Source organism: Erpetoichthys calabaricus, chromosome 1 (assembly GCF_900747795.2).
Source record: "Erpetoichthys calabaricus chromosome 1, fErpCal1.3, whole genome shotgun sequence".
NCBI classification, from domain to species: domain Eukaryota; kingdom Metazoa; phylum Chordata; class Cladistia; order Polypteriformes; family Polypteridae; genus Erpetoichthys; species Erpetoichthys calabaricus.
The window spans coordinates 72,665,095-72,682,918 of record NC_041394.2 but is presented as its reverse complement, the minus strand read 5'-3'; the positions used below and the strand labels follow the sequence as shown (position 1 = coordinate 72,682,918).

The following is a 17,824-nucleotide window of genomic DNA, read 5'->3' as shown; positions in this document are numbered from 1 at the left end:
ATCATGGAAAAAAATAAAAATATCATCAAATAACATCAGTGCTGTCAAAAGGGAGCTGCAAACTTTGCTTATCACATATAATCAAGCATAACCAGGGCACTGCAGCTGAAGCCGAGTGTTTGCAATACATGATCACTGAGTTTCAGGTTCCTTGACTGGTGTTTTCCAATTTCACAGATCTTGAGAAATCAAAATGTTGTAACATTCTTTGTTTTTGGTTAAGACAATTTCCAAAACAAAATCAGCTGGCTGGAGCTGGTTGATGGTGGTAAAGGCTTTTGGAAAATAGCTTGGCTTAGGACAGTAGAAACGTTATATAGGGTTACAGTGTCACAAAATATCAGTAGCTGTGCTCACCCAGCAGCCTGTAAATCTCTTGTATACAGAAAGGAAATCGCCCATCTGAACTCAAAATCATTAATTGACTTTTCAAGTTAAGTAAAAGACTCTTTCAATCTATTAACCATGAGTAGTGGCAAGCGACATAATGGTTTTCAGGACTTTCCCGATGCTGGAAAAAGACAAAATGCTAATTCTAAATTTACCAAAGAAGACAGAATGCGACTGGCAACGTTTGAAGGCTTGGATTTTGTCCCTTCACACAGCAAAGTGTATCAAGCATGGCTAAAGAAAAGAGGTTCAAGGTAGAGAGAAAATTTTTAAATCTACTTTAAGAATTCATTTAGAGGATAAAGTTAGCAATAAATATATCACAGAGCTTGTGTATTATAAAAATTATATAAAATGTCATTTTTTTCCATGTACAATGATTAAATTTAACATTTTATTTTAATATTTATTTGTTTAAAAAATAAGAATAGCAATAGCTGAACATGTTACACTGTATATAAGAATGTATAGATAAATATGTTTATGCATGTGGGTGGCACTTCGGCTGGGTCTGCTGCCTCGCAGCTCCAGACTTGCAGGTTCAAATCCCAGCCTGATCACTGTGTTTGTGTGTTTCTGAATTTACATGTCCCCACTGTGTCTACTTAGGGCGAACCTCCCACATAAAAAAAGCCTGCTTATTAGATTAACTGACAACTCTGAACTGGCCCACTACCATGAGTATGGATATGCAAGAGCATGCCTTGTTATAAACTGTCAGAAATTCATGGGTACTTCCAAGAACATCCTTCATGGCATTGCCTAGTACAAAGCAGAGTCTTTCCAAGAAGCTGCTATGGGGGGGTATGGTGGATTTGAACTTCAGATCAAAATTAAAGGGTGAAATGGTCTCAGGGCATGTGTTGTGCAGTTCTGTGAAATAAGAATTACCTAATGTGCATTGTCGTTCATCTCCATGTGGACATTATGCTTCATGTCCTACTTTTTAAATATAAACTGGACTGCTATGAACAGGGGCCACAGAATATAATTTATTTTACTATTTTGCTATGGATCGCCTGTGTTATGAAACTATGCAAATAACTCTTGGAAAAGTAAATGTATGAATGTGCCCTTAATGCCTTTAAATGAGCTCTTTCTGCATTCTGTCTTGAGACTGTATATCAGCTCAGAGTATGGATGTGTATTTGTGTTGTGTACTATGATGGCCTAACAGTGCACCTCAGGCATTTACTTCTTTTTGCTGCCACCGTAACCTCGGCAGACTCTATTTCCCTGCCTTATTTTTGTTCCATGTTTGAGTTTAAAGTCTGTAATAAAGAAAATGTCTTTACCAATTAGAATTATCAATAACCACTGCACTACCATGACACCATTCACTACTTGTTAAAGGTTAATTATAATGATCTTAACATAGCCTGCTTTTACTTAAAAAATAACGTAGTATAAACATTAATATTAAAAAAATAAAGTTTTGATCTGCCCAGTTCTGGATCCTGCATCACACTCTTATTCTTACAGAATGCACTTCTGATTCCCTAAGTCCTAACCAGAAAATACATAGGTGGTTAATAAGATTTATTATTTTTTTAAATTAATTTCAAATATATGCATTACAGTAAAAGAAGACAAGAGACAATGCCATAAAATCACCTTATAATATATAAAAAATAGTCCAATCAAAAATACAATCAATGTAACATTTCAAAGAGAGAGTTAAAATGCATTAAATCATAAAACCCTGTTGCTTCCCAATTCAGAAAATTATTTGAAAAATGGCCCATTTTAAAATATTTACCAGTACAGATAAAAACAGCAGCAGTAAAACAGAAACAAAGGCAGCAAAAGCCTGACAAATTTATTTTACAATAGGCAGCAAAAGCCTGACAAATTTATTTTACAATAACATTTATGAATTAATTAATGAATAAAGAATTGGGAAGAATCAGGTCTGACATTATCTAACAGATAAGCAAATATCCTTCCCCAAAAATAATCTTATTTTAGGACAACCCAAAAACATGATCTAGCTAGGCCAGTGGTACATGGTAATGTTCACAGTTTCTGATATTTTTTGAATAATTTTAAATTAGAAAGATGTAAATAATGCATAGTTTTAATCTGAATTATAGTGTGTTTGGTACAGATTGATTAAGAATGTTTATTATGAATAAAAGAGTTACATCAACTGCTGAGATAGTAATAAGAAAGACCTTTCCCAACACTGCTTAAGATCCTCTAGATTTATTGACTGATAAAGTCAGAAGTGCCAGTATTCTCCTAATTACTCACTAAACATATTCAAACATAGATGGTGACAGAAGATTAGGAAAGTTGGGAAGTTTATGTTTAACAAAGTTTATGACTTGTTGAAGTTATTCCACATTTAAGACATAGAAGATGATAGGGTGTGAACACATTTTGTACATAAAGATCACTGAAGGTCTAGGTAACAAATAACTTCAGAAAATTAAATATTGTCTATATTAAGAAGGGTTAGACTATAAAATTATCTATACATGGATTTGCAGAGAAGAGCATATTTTCGGTGCATGATTGTTAATTATTGATTCCTGGAGTACAAAGAAGAGAATACAGAGAAAAAACAATCAAAATTTTCTTAACAGTTAGATTTTTCGTGAATTACCTTAAGATACTTTGCTAGAAACACAGTTCCTGGGATGACCAGTACTTTGACCCAAAAAACAGTTCTGGGCAGGTTTGCTCTCCGTGGTGTTGTAGGAAATGGTTGAGAGAATTCTATTTCTACCACCCAAGGATACCAAATAAATGTATGATTTTGTGTATGATCTGAGAAGTGTTGTACACTTTTGCAATACAAAATCTGTAAGGATGATGTCCGATGCTGTGTGGAGTTATTGCTATTGTTCCTCCAAGTTTCAGTAGAGGGCTTTTCCGGCATTGAAGTGCATCCTTGATGTTTCCTACATGTTCCTTTTTCAATGGTGTGGTGTGATGCTGCCTTCCTTGGCTCACTGTTAGGCTCTTTCCTGTGTTCTCTACAACTTGTTGTTAGGGCCGCAGTTCAGTCATTCACTTTGGATTGCAGGTGGAGGTGCAAATGGCTTTTCTCTATCCCTGTCTACTACCTTAACAGGCCTTGTGTGCAACTGAAAGCCTAGCAGAATTGGCAATGCCCACTTTGTCTTATAGTGTTTAAATGCTCTTCCACTGGAGGTTTTAGTCCAATCCCTAACCCTAACCCAACTCTTTAATGAAATGCTAGTGTATCACCATAGACAGAGTACTGCCAATAATTTAGTGCTACTTCAAGCACTGATAAAAAGGGTTAAAAACAGCGCTAGAAATAAAGAAGAAAATGTTGTAAAATTAAGAATTAATTGGAAAGAGTCAGCTGTCTCCTTTTTGTTATTAGTCTTACATATTTTGATCTTGAAATAACATGGCCCATTTAACATAATATAATATTCCAAAATCACTTACTCAATTCAAGGTTTAAGGGGATTAAAGCATATCCCAGCAGCTTCGGGAACAAGGAGGGGGTCAACCCAGCATGAAGGACAAGCCTGTTGCAGAGGCCTTTAAAAGATTGACTGTCTTTGGGGATGTAGAAGGAAATGCAGAGTTCTCAGAAAAGAGCCCACATGTGCAGGCGAGAAATGTGCAAACTCAATGTGTCCAAGGACAAGTCTAAGGTCAGGGTGATGGAATCTTGAGACAGAAGAGCTAACAGCTGCTCTGAAATGCTTCTCTCTGTCCATCTTGCATTTGGATAAATATGATAATCTCATTTTTTGCAATAACATTCATTCAGCTTTAAAGGCACAGTCTATGTACTTCATTACACATAAAATGTAAAGTAAACTAACAGCATTTTTAAGCCTCAAAATTTCAGACTTTAAAAACAGTCAAGGACAACAGACCAAGTTCTTAAGCCAAGTTCCGGAGATGAGCAGATATTTGCTTCATAAAACTTATTTGAAAGAAAAAGCTTGGCCAAAAAGAATCCTTTGAAGTTATCCTTCAAACCAACATGTCCACAGTGACCTTGAAAAGAGGGAGGGGAAGTGAAGAATGCGTCAAATAACAGCACATGATTTTTAAGGCACAAGATGCACACAATTTAAATGCTCTTTACTATGCAACGCTACTGCGAGGTCGCTTTTTCAGATAAACGCTGCCTGATGCTCTTCCATTATTAGGCTTTTGCTTCCTAGTTTTTTATATGTTGGTCTGATTAAAAGTATTTATCATATTATATTTTATACTTATTTTACACAAGACAAAAAATTTTGCCTAAACAATTTTAAACAGACAGTTGAGCCACCAAGCTTAGATGTATTTTAAATACTTGCTTGAACTGCTGACAAATATGGAACATTATCACATTTTTCTGTACAGTGTCAGAATCTTTTCAGTGTTCTGTGACCTAGTGTCCCACAAATAAGAATGAAATTGAACAGAGATTGTTGCTGTCCAGTCTGGTTAAAGTTAAAAGGCTGAGTAAAAATCAAACCAGTAAGGTTGGCAATTATAAGAATAAACTGTTAAGGTCCCACAATTACAGTTCATCTGGATAGTGTATAGTAAAGCTGCCTTATAATAAAATGTGTTATTATCATTATTTATAATTCTAATAAATCTGCACTTACCAGTGTAATCACACATTCTGACAGTATGGTTATAGTTTTAAAGGATCAAGAATATGCATTTAGCAAATGCAAATGGAGAAGGTAATGATAAAATTCCATACAGGTACTCATAATAATACAGTTACTCTGTATTAACTGTAAGTCAAGTGAAATTCCATTTAATTCCAGTTAAAACTATAACATGATTCTTCTTCTTCTTTTGGCAACTCCCATTTAGGGGTCAGCACAGCAGATCATCCATCTATCCCTATCTTTTATATTATTTTCTGCCGCACCAACTGCCTTCATGTCCTCCCTCATCACATTCATAAACCTCCTCTTTGGCCTTCCTCCTTTCCTTTGCTCTGGTGGTTCCATCCTAAACATTCTTTTCCTAATGTACCCATTATCACTTCTGTGCAAGTGTCAAAACCATCTCAATCTAGCCTCTCTCACTCTGTCACCAAATTATCGTACCTGTGTTGTCTCTCTAATATACTCATTCCTGATCCTGTCTACCCTTACATCTTGCCTGAAGAAGGGGCCTGAGTTGCCTCGAAAGCTTGCATATTGTAATCTTTTTAGTTAGCCAATAAAAGGTGTCATTTTGCTTGGCTTTTCTCTACATTCATAATGGCTAACACGGTACAACACCCTAGTACTACTGTCTACCCTTGATACTCTGAGTGAAAATCATAGCATCTTCAACTCTGTCACTTCCAGTTCAGCCTCCTGTATTTTCGTCAGTGTCACTGTCTCCAGGCCATACAGCATAGATGGCCCCATTACCTATTAAAAGCTGCTTTCTGTCTTTCATTCCTTTAAATTCTGATTTTAAAGTAATGCAATAGCAACCGGTCTGTTACAGTTCCAGAGACACAGCATAATCACCATCTGTATGACGTTTGCACATTCTTTTCTCCATGCAAGTTTTATTTTACATGTGAAAAATGTACAGGTTAGGTTAATTGGTGAGTTTTTTTAATTGTCTATTTGTTAATGTGTGCTGCAAAGAAAGTGAATGTGAAGTGAATTATTCTGTCGTGAATAGCTCCATCTCCTGGTGGCCATTCAGTTTAGCAGGTTACAAAAAATACAGGGATGGCAGACAAAGGCTGAGAAATGTTTCATCTGGAATGTCCGGTGCACAATGTGTTACCTGAATACAGGAAACCAACTGAACAGCTGTCTCTTAATGTGTCTTTTGAAAAGTAACCAGATTTTTTGCTGAATAATGAAACTTTTAACAAGTGAACATACTTTCATTGCCACATAGTGATCTGATATCTTGAAACTTTTATCCAAAACTCAGATAAAGTCAATGATGTTTGAAACTTAGTGCGCTCAATCAATGGACAATCAGTGTCCATGTCACAAATATGTACACTAATATTAGACATTTTTTTATTATGGGAAAATGGTAAAATGATTATTTATTTTTTTCATTCTAATACCATCATTGTATCAATTTATTTGTTTCCAATAAGACACTTGTGGTCTGCTGAATTGGGCAATTGCAGGTTAAAACACAGAACAAATAAAAGTCCCCAATTAAAGAGAGGACATCTGGAATGGGGTGATAAATCTTGCCATGCAAGGACAAAAAAGGAAGGCTTTTCCAGTGGTTGATAAGAACACCACATGTACTGCATTTCAGGGAAGGACCTTAGACAGTGGCACTAGCACAAGTGTGAAATAAGGATAGTCTAGTTGGAAGTGTATGATAGTCATCAAGGTTGGTAGGGAGAAGGCAGCCCAGTTATTGATAAAGGGGTCTGAACCCCTGTTGACGAAAGTAAGGCCAGGAAGGAACCATCAGAGGTAGCAAAAGTTCCTGGCTGCAAAAGGGTACATGATCCCAGAAGAGAATGTACAGGACAGTGCTGCTTATAAAATCAAGCAGCTAAATGGTGAATTATCATGAATTACCATGAATATTTGGTGAATGAAGAGTTATAGAAGAAGGTGCAGGCTATATCAGTGGTTGCTGGAGGATGGATAAGATGCCCAGCAGTGGTTTCAGGGTTTGGCATTAAATGACTTCAGAGTGACAATTAAAGCCTTCATGCTGTCAGAGACTTACGGAGTATAGGGTTCAGAGGTGAACTGTGGATGACTACTTGACTGGTAGCATGAGGAGTGTTTAGAGATGAGATGGAGAGCGTGAGAGACAGGAGGAGTTTCAGGTGGTGTAAGAGGAAGCCCTTTGAAATGGCACAATAATATGGAAAAGTCATCCTACCAAGCAGACAGAGATACAAGTGATTTTTTAAAAAAAATCATGTATAGCAGTCAAATTAAATGGTGTCCCATTCTTATTGTCAAAAAAAGGATTCTAAAATACTATGAGCAAATATTCCTTCCTCGCTCATCTCCTAAAATATAGCAATGCTCAGTTGCTAAATATATAATATAATATACTAAATTGTATGACATTTAAAATTAAAAAATATTTTTTAGTGTAAATCCACACCTATAGCAAAGAGTAAGTCACAACCACTTAGTATGGCACACAGGATGTTCTTCCAGTGGGAGTGTTTTACAGCTGGACACCAATTAATGTGTCTGGATGCTGTGCTATCCACAAATATAGACAAAGATAAAACATGCAAGGAGTATTAGATCACTTCACAAGGAACTTTCTTTTTTATTAAATAAATAATGATAAGAATAAAATCTATATATTTTCTGTTGTTTGTTTCTTATATTTATTTCACTTTCAAACCTGATGAGGAGTAGGTTATTGTTAGTTATATTGTGATATGTAAAATTATAGAACTAAAAAACAGTGTGCTTTATTTTTCACCATCTGCCTGTAAAATTGCAATTAGGCCTGTAGCCTGAACAAGTCTTACATATTCAATCACATATATTCTTTTAAAAGTGAATCATTGAAAAAATACCTGTCTTTTATTACGGCTTTTAAAATACCAAAACAATACACACATTCTTTGATCTGTCAATAACTGTTAATTGTTAAATGAAGGCTACCTTGCTTAATAACACAAAAAACAACACAAGATGATGGCATCAGAGAGTGGCCGCATGTTTAATTTGTAGGACAATACTGCTACTGCTACTACTACTAATCATAATAATAATAATAGTAATACTAAAAATTATAATAAAAGTAGTAGTAATAATAATAATAGTAATAATATGTCAGTGAATATTATTTTTTGCAACATATGTTCAGGAACTAGAGAATTATATCCAATATTTTTTATTTTTATGCACAATCCATATACTACATATTTATCTGCAAACAAACATATTATGTAATAACATCAACATCACCTTTAATCCTCCTTTGTTGACAAGTAATTCATCTTAAAAATAAACTTAATTCAAAGAGTATCTTTATTGTAGATTTGTATGACATGTGTAATGAGCTTGTTTTTCTTTGCAGTTTGCACGCTGACTGGGACTACTGGCTTATGATGGGGCTGACTGGCATAGGCACTGGAGTGACAGGATTTTTGACATATCAAACAATCAAATTACTAACAAGGCTGAAGTGGGAATTTGTTCTTCCTTACATACAGGTAGCATTTTCTTAATTTCAAAAAACTGCACACAATGGCAGGATGGAGGCATAATAGTTAGCTCGTCTGCCATAAAGTTTCAGAGTTTTGGGTTCATATCCATCCCTGAACTCTGCCATTGTGAAGCCTGTGCCTGTTCTTCTTATGTCTACAAGAGTTTTTTTCTGGGCACTCTGGATTCCTTCCACATCCCAAAGACCTGTGGCTTTGATTAATGTGTGATCAAATGATACTGCACACATAGCCTATGGCTCTCACAAACCTGTTTTAACTACTGTAAGCAGCCTCAGGAAATAAATTAATGAATTTCATAAGTAAAAGTTGTGGCCTAAGCCTGCCCTCTAACCACATTTAATAATACAAAAAATGAACAGTAATCATTTTAGCAAGAAATGGAATGCAGAAAAAGAAAATTTCTAAAGTAGAAATCTAAATATTTTCACAAACTATTTTGCTTATTAAAGACTATGGTAAACATGGCTATAAGTTATAATATATTTGCCAAACATTTTAAGCAGAAATGTTTGTGTTACACATTGAACATTATAGCAGGTTTCACTGACGGTGTCATAAGCCATTATAATGGTAATTTTTTAATCATCAAATTTATAATTACTTTTATAATAATAATTCTACATTTCATTTAAAAAATCACTTAGCTATACTACTCTGTCTGAGAATGGTTTTTCAGGGTTTTATTCTCTCCTTCATCAAAAGGAGTAAAGCAGGCTGATCTCTATGGCATTCATCTCATTTTCCCCAGTAGTTCTTTTTGACAGTATGTGAGAGCAGCCTGATGCCGAAAACTTAACCATTGTGTTGATTATAAAGTAAATATATTTTTATTATATATAGGAGCAAAAGTCTTAAAATACTTCTTGTTCTGCAAAGACCAAAATTAATTTAACTATTTTATGGCAATACAGTACTCTAGATTTTCCAAATGACATTTCATTATCCTTTTTCTTAAATTTTCCATTACTGGGATGTGAATAGCTAAATTCTATAAATCTTCATAACCATATCTGAATATAAAGGGTTCTGTTTCTAATTAATAATGATTCAACGAGACTTTTTATCAATGACTGGCTATCTGCTCTTGTAATTACAGGACAGCAATTACATGCTTACATGGAGCTATGTGTTTGGAATCAGCGCTGTAATGATGATTGTCTCATCTTTATCAGTCCTGGTAAGAGAAACATCTCTCTTAAAACAATTCCCTGAGTATATATAAATTGGCTTGTGTGATTTGAGGAAGCATTTTTTTCAATTTTGATTTGTTTGATCTTTGTTTTTCTTTTTGGTAATGAATAGCAAATGGTTTTCTCATGTATATTAACTCATTTGAATCTATAGTTAAAATTTTTGCTTTCATTTAATTTCTTGTTTATTTATATAGCACATTTCCAAGGCAACAAGTGACAACCAAAGTGCTGTACAATAAAATTAACTAAAACAAACCAAAAATTTAACCAAAATAAAAAAGTAAAAAGGACATACAGTAATCCCTCCTCCATCGCGGGGGTTGCGTTCCAGAGCCACCCACGAAATAAGAAAATCCGCAAAGTAGAAACCATATGTTTATATGGTTATTTTTATATTGTCATGCTTGGGTCACAGATTTGCGCAGAAACACAGGAGGTTGTAGAGAGACAGGAACGTTATTCAAACACTGCAAACAAACATTTGTCTCTTTTTCAAAAGTTTAAACTGTGCTCCATGACAAGACAGAGATGACAGTTCCGTCTCACAATTAAAAGAATGCAAACATATTTTCCTCTTCAAAGGAGTGCGCGTCAGGAGCAGAGTCTGTCAGAAAGACAGAGGAAAGCAAACAAATCAATAGGGCTGTTTGCTTTTAAGTATGCGAAGCACCGCGGCACAAAGCTGTTGAAGGCGGCAGCTCACACCCCCTCCGTCAGGAGCAGAGAGAGAGAGAGAGAGAGAGTTTGTTTTTCAATCAAAAATCAATATGTGCCCTTCGAGCTTTTAAGTATGCGAAGCACTGTGCAGCATGTCATTTCAGGAAGCAGCTGCACAAAAGATAGCAACGTGAAGATAATCTTTCAGCATTTTTAGACGAGCGTCCGTATCGTCTAGGTGTGCAAACAGCCCCCCTGCTCAATCCCCCTACGTCAGGATCAGAGAAAGTCAGCGCAAGAGAGACAGAAAAGTAAGCCGGGTAGCTTCTCAGCCATCTGCCAATAGCGTCCCTTGTATGAAATCAACTGGGCAAACCAACTGAGAAAGCATGTACCAGAAATTAAAAGACCCATTGTCCGCAGAAATCCGCGAACCAGCAAAAAATCCGCGATATATATTTAAATATGCTTACATATAAAATCCGCAATGGAGTGAAGCCACGAAAGGTGAAGCGTGATATAGCGAGGGATTACTGTATTTTAAAAGGAATAAAATGACTACCAGATTAAGAAAGCAACAGAAGGAAAGAACCACTATCAACTGACAGCAATACAAAACAAACCACGACAGAACAGAGCTGGATACATAGTCTCTTCTGACTTCTAATAGATTTAATGACACGGGTAGAGGTACAAGTCTTCATTTACAAATAGGATTAAATACCTGGACAAACCAAAGTGTCAGATTACTAAATTATGTGGAAAATAATCTGATTATTCCTAGTGATCCGTTTAAAGATAATGTCTTGGCTTCTATTAGAATCATTTTTGTTATTTAGGCAACTTGTCAAAGTTTGAGGGATAAAGTGCTCACTTTGTGTTCCTCAGAGAGCATCAGCCATCCCCTTAATAGCCTAGAGTACATCCTCTTGTGTCACTCAACTACTCATGCCAGTTACCCAGAATGTTTCTCTTTTTTCTCTGTTCCCGCTCTTCTGAGTTTGAAACCTGTCTGTCTGGGTACTTACTGTAATTGAAATGCATGTGATTCAAAAAGTATCTAGACCCCTTCACTTTCTGTACACTGTATTGTATTGTATATTTAGTTTTCAATGGATACATTTTCCATTTTTGCCCATCAATAAAAACATGTCTTAAAAATCAAAAACTGAAATCTCTTATTCAAATATGTATTCGGAACCTTTTCAGTACTTTGTAGAAGCCCCTTTGGCAGCAATTAGAACTTTAGGTCTTCTTGGCTAAGTTTGTATAAGCTTTGTACCCCAGGATTTACTTCCTGGCAGATCCTCTCAAGCTCCATTAGATTGGATAGGGAGGATCTGTATGCTGCCATTATCAGGTCCGTCTAGATAGATAGATAGATAGATAGATAGATAGATAGATAGAGATAGACAGATAGATAGATAGATAGATAGATAGATAGATAGATAGATAGATAGATAGATAGATAGATAGATAGATAGATAGATAGATAGATAGATGTAAAGTAGAAATGTTAACATGTCAAAAAAGCACAGCCTTGCCTGATCTTTGCAAATAAAAGGAATGACAATGTCTCTACTCCCTTTTATCATTAATATAATTATTTTGATGCCAGATGTGCAAATATGTCAGGCATAGTTTATTTTGAACATCACATCAGCTGGTCCTTTTTATTCTGTTATTCATAATTAAACAACCTTTATTCATAGTTTAACAAAACAACATCTTATTCTACCTCATCTCCTTGTACAACCCCCATTGTAAATGTTTTAGAAAAGTCAGACTTTTGCACAATTTATATTGATTTTCATACTCTTAAACATATCATTGCTTAGGAACTGAATGCATCTTCAAATTAATTCAGAAAGAGAGGTCTATAGTGTTACATGAGCTATATGGTGATGAATATCAAATGGTTTTTTTTAATGTTTGATGAGATATGAGCAGTTCACTAATAAACACTGATGTTTATGATGCTAAAATCATTACAGATAGGAAGAGTCTTTTGACAAAATGTTTTAACTGACTACAAATATAAACTAATACCATTTTACTGAAATTTCCAGTTTGTTTGCCCAACAAGTTCTGCAAGTGGCCTGCCTGAAGTAATAGCTTTACTGAATGGAGCAGCAATCAATAATGTTTTCAATTTGAGGACATTTCTTGGTGTTACAATCTCCTTTATTCTGTCAGTAGCGGCGGGGATTTTCTGTGGGCCAGAAGGACCAATGATTATATTAGGGTAAGAGAAATGAAAATAAACTTTTCACTGTTAATACATTAAAGCAGTTCTGTCTGATTTTATTTTGTAACAATTATTTCTCATTACACACCTAGAGCTATTGTAGGAAGCAGCTTTAGCCAACTTGAATCTGACATATTTCGCTTCAGACTACCTATTCAAAGGTTTAGGAACTTGGCAGACAGGTAAGTCAGTGCATCTTTAAGTTATCATTTTTGGTTTGTAGTTCTTAAAATATTGCTTGTCAAATTATAGTTTTGTATCTAACATATTAATTTATAATAGTTTTGTATATAATAAATGCAAGTTGAACTGCGAATTTAAAGCAGTGCTTCATACCAATGAATGTCAGACACTTAAAATCCAATACTGTTTAAAATAGATTTATGTATGCTACTTACATTTTATGAAGAATTATAAATAGATTTAAACTGTTAGGAAGAAATATATATGGAATTGAAAAACATTTGAGATGTAATTTTCTTGTAATTCCTTTTTCTAAAGCATTACAAAATATCAGTTTTGTCTGTTTATGTACATCTGTTATCTGCCTATACAGATTGTTTGGCAAGGACTTGAGAAGGACTTTCCAAAACTAGTTTCAATTCAACTCACTTTATTCATCTCCAGTGCTTTTCACTTACATTAGATAGATAGATAGATAGATAGATAGATAGATAGATAGATAGATAGATAGATAGATAGATAGATAGATAGATAGATAGATAGATAGATAGATAGATAGATAGATAGATAGATAGATAGATACTTAAAATACACAATACACTATAAATAATAAAATAAACATAATAAGTATAAAAGACAGCAGCAATAAAACATCATCAAGTCCAGTCTTTTCCTGAGGTAGTACATCTGCAGAGAGCAGTGATCTGTGTGCGTGGGTCTGCAGGGGAGGAATACGAGTGTGTGTGTTTCATTACAAGGGAAAGTGTGTGTGCATGTCTACAGGGGGGCAGGTTAGGGGTAGATGTATGTGTGTGTATCAGCAGGGGCAGATGGACTTCACAGCTCTGGGGAAAAAGCTGTCTTTCAGTCTGCTGGTGTGTGTTTTTATGTTTCTGTACCACTTTCCCGAAGGCAGTGGTACAAACAGACCATTTCCCGGATAGGTGAGATCCGCAGCTATACATTTGGCCTTCTTCTGCACCCTTCCAACATATACAGAGTCCAGGTCTAGGAGAGGACTTCCCACGATCCCCTCTGCTGTTCTTACCACCCGTGCCAAGTCCTTCCTGTCCTGTGCAGCTGCTGTACCACACTGTCATACTGTGACAGGGAATGCTTTCTATAGCAGATCTGTAGAAGTTTGTGAGCAGCTGAGAGGAGAATCCAGCACGTCTCTTCTTCCTGAGGAAGAAGAGTCTTTGTTGGACTTTCTTTACCAGGTGAGATGTGTTCAAAGACCAGGTCAGATCCGATGTGATGTGGATACCCAAGAACTTGATATTATCCACACACATTATAGCCTTCTCATGTATGAATATAGGAGCATGTTCTGTTCTTCTGGACCTCCTATAGTCCACAATGACCTCTTTGGTCTTGCTGGTGTTCAAGATGAGGTCGTTGGCTGAGCATCATAATGCTAGGTGTTGTATCTCCTCTCTGTAGTGAGTCTCATCATTGTCTGATATGAAACCCACCACGGTCATATCATCCGCAAACTTCACAACCATATTTGTGGCATGGATGGCAGAGCAATCGTGCGTAAATAACGTGAAGAGTGTTGGGCTGAGCAACAAACCCTATGGCGTGCCTGTGTTCAAAACAAGTGTGGCTGATGTACGATCTCCAATTCTAACCACCCGAGGCCTGTTGGTGAGAAAGTCCCTGATCCAGAGACAACGATGTGGACAGACCCAGATTATGAAGCTTTTACCAGCTTGTCCGGATTACGGTGTTAAACACTGAACTAAAATCGACGAATAGCATCCTAACATAAGTGTTAGAGCACTACAGATGAGTCAGGGCTGTGTGAAGTACTATTGAGACAGCATCCTCTGTAGATCTGTTCCTCCTGTAGGCAAACTGATGGTTGTCAAATCAAGCAGGGATGGCATCCTTGATGTACTTTAGGAGGATTCTCTCAAAGCATTTCATTATTACTGGGGTCAGAGCCACAGGGCGGTAATCATTAAGGCAGGTGGCCGCTGATTTTTTAGGCACTGGCACAATAGTGGAGGATTTGAGGCAAACAGGGACCATTGCAAGTTGTAGAGAAAGGTTGAAAATGTCCAGAAAGACTCCTGCCAATTGATTAACACATATTTTCAGTGTCTTACCTGACACCTTATCCGGTCCTGCAGCTCTGTTGGTATTGATCCTCCTCATGGTGGACCTCACTTGGTGTAGTTCCAGGACTAGAGGCTGATGCTGCTCCTCCAGCCAAGGGAGATGTACAGTCTCCCTGCTAATAGATGCATCAAAACATGCAAAGAAACTTTTCAAGGTGTCAGGGATACCTACAGTGCATCCGGAAAGTATTCACAGCGCATCACTTTTTCCACATTTTGTTATGTTATAGCCTTATTCCAAAATGGATTAAATTAATTTTTTCCTCAGAATTCTACACACAACACCCCATAATGACAACGTGAAAAAAGTTTACTTGAGGTTTTTGTAGTACTAGGATGTTGTACCTTGTTAGCCATTATGAATGTAGAGAAAAGCCAAGCAAAATGACACCTTTTATTGGCTAACTAAAAAGATTACAATATGCAAGCTTTCGAGGCAACTCAGGCCCCTTCTTCAGGCAAGATGAGGTTTTTGCAAATTTATTAAAAATAATAAAACTGAGAAATGTACATAAGTATTCACAGCCTTTGCTTAATACTTTGACAATGCACCCTTGGCAGCAATTATAGCCTCAAGTATTTTTGAATATGATGCCACAAGCTTGGCACACCTATCCTTGGCCAGTTTCGCCCATTCCTCTTTGCAGCACCTCTCAAGCTCCATCAGGTTGGATGGGAAGCGTCGGTGCACAGCCATTTTAAGATCTCTCCAGAGATGTTCAATCGGATTCAAGTCTGGGCTCTGGCTGGGCCACTCAAGGACATTCACAGAGTTGTCCTGAAGCCACTCCTTTGATGTCTTGGCTGTGTGCTTAGGGTCGTTGTCCTGCTGAAAGATGAACCGTCGCCCCAGTCTGTGGTCAAGAGCGCTCTGGAGCAGGTTTTCATCCAGGATGTCTCTATACATTGCTGCAGTCATCTTTCCCTTTATCCTGACTAGTCTCCCAGTCCCTGCCACTGAAAAACATCCCACAGCATGATGCTGCCACCACCATGCTTCACTGTAGGGATGGTATTGGCCTGGTGATTAGTGGTGCCTGGTTTCCTCCAACGTGACGCCTGGCATTCACACCAAAGAGTTCAATCTTTGTCTCATCAGACCAGAGAATTTTCTTTCTCATGGTCTGAGAGTCCTTCAGGTGCCTTTTGGCAAACTCCAGGTGGGCTGCCATGTGCCTTTTACTAAGGAGTGCATCCGTCTGGCCACTCTACCATACAGGCCTGATTGGTGGATTGCTGCAGAGATGGTTGTTCTTCTGGAAGGTTCACCTCTCTCCACAGAGGACCTCTGGAGCTCTGACAGAGTGACTATCGGGTTCTTGGTCACCTCCCTGACTAAGGCCCTCCTCCCCCGATTGCTCAGTTTAGATGGCCGGCCAGCTCTAGGAAGAGTCCTGGTGATTTTGAACTTCTTCCACTTACGGATGATGGAGGCCACTGTGCTCATTGGGACCTTCAAAGCAGCAGAATTTTTTCTGTAACCTTCCCCAGATTTGTGCCTCGAGACAATCCTGTCTCGGAGGTCTGCAGACAATTCCTTTGACTTCATGCTTGGTTTGTGCTCTGACATGAACTGTCAACTGTGGGACCTTATATAGACAGGTGTGTGCCTTTCCAAATCATGTCCAGTCAACTGAATTTACCACAGGTGGATTCCAATTAAGCTGCAGAAACATCTCAAGGATGATCAGGGGAAACAGGATGCACCTGAGCTCAATTTTGAGCTTCATGGCAAAGGCTATGAATACTTATGTACATGTGCTTTCTCATTTTTTATTTTTAATACATTTGAAAATATCTCAAGTAAACTTTTTTCACGTTGTCATTATGGAGTGTTGTGTGTAGAATTCTGAGGAAAAACATGAATTTAATCCATTTTGGAATAAGGCTGTAACATAACAAAATGTGGAAAAAGGGATGCGCTGTGAATACTTTCCAGATGCACTATATATGTATTTACAGGTGTAATAAAAATGATATCAGTATAAAGTCTCACTGACACAAAACTTGAGATGTTAATGTATGGAAGCAGAGCAGAAGAGAACAAAAACTCCAGTTGGCATCTTTCCTACAGAGAATAAACCTCTGGAGGGTGGGGCCGGCGTCACCATTAAGGTGAATTAGGCATTTGCTTAGGGTGCAGATCATAACAGGGGGTAAAACCACAGTTGCACGGCTTAGCTATTGAACAATTGGTTGGCGCACTAATAAGCTTGGCTTAGGGTGCAAAATAACCTAGCACTGGCACTGTCTGGAGGGCCCACTGACCTTTATGAAATGCAGTGTCACAGTTCTGATTACTGACTGTCTGTCTTCTGATGGACGTTCTGCATACACTAAACACAACTTGAAACTCACAGCTATATAAACTGAAGTAAAATGACTAAGACTGGTTAGTAAGCATATGTTGTGAAATTATCAGTGACACCAAGTACCATGGCATGATGCCAAATAGAGAAAGAGACTAGAAGATGGTCTGTAACTGTTCATTACAACTGCCAAGGTTTTGTTTTAGAGCAGATAACTAACAAGCTTAATTGCACTGCAAACAGCATAATCAACTGTGTTATTCATTGTATGCTAGACTAAAGTAATGCGTCTTTAGAATTGTTTTAAATGTGGAGACTTACACAAATAGGCAGGTTATTCCACAGAGTGGGATCCTGTAGGTAAAGGCACTGCTTGCATTGTTGTTTTATTAATCTTTGGCATCTTTAGTAGACTGGCATCAGTTTGCACTGATAAGTTCCGTTAAGTAAATAGAGCCAGAGTCAAGTAAATTGTTACTTGAAGGATTTTGATCTAAGCTCTAAACTTCATTGGAAGCCAATCCAGAAATCTAAGAACAGGAATGACTGGTTGTACTTCTTTGTTCCAATAAGGATCCTCAGTG

General features: G+C 37.1%; 1 protein-coding gene across 1 annotated transcript in view; it reads left to right on the top strand.

Annotated features, from left to right (window-relative positions):
- Positions 1 to 319: 319 nt before the first annotated feature.
- Positions 320 to 17,824, top strand: part of LOC114651929 (chloride channel protein C-like) — a 58,150-nt gene continuing 40,645 nt past the window's right edge. The window contains exons 1-5 of the mRNA XM_028802031.2: positions 320 to 644; positions 8,374 to 8,509; positions 9,621 to 9,701; positions 12,444 to 12,619; positions 12,715 to 12,804. Of these exons, the coding sequence (XP_028657864.1) occupies positions 466 to 644; positions 8,374 to 8,509; positions 9,621 to 9,701; positions 12,444 to 12,619; positions 12,715 to 12,804 (662 nt within the window). The 5' untranslated portion in view covers positions 320 to 465. The remainder of the gene's footprint in view (positions 645 to 8,373; positions 8,510 to 9,620; positions 9,702 to 12,443; positions 12,620 to 12,714; positions 12,805 to 17,824) is intronic.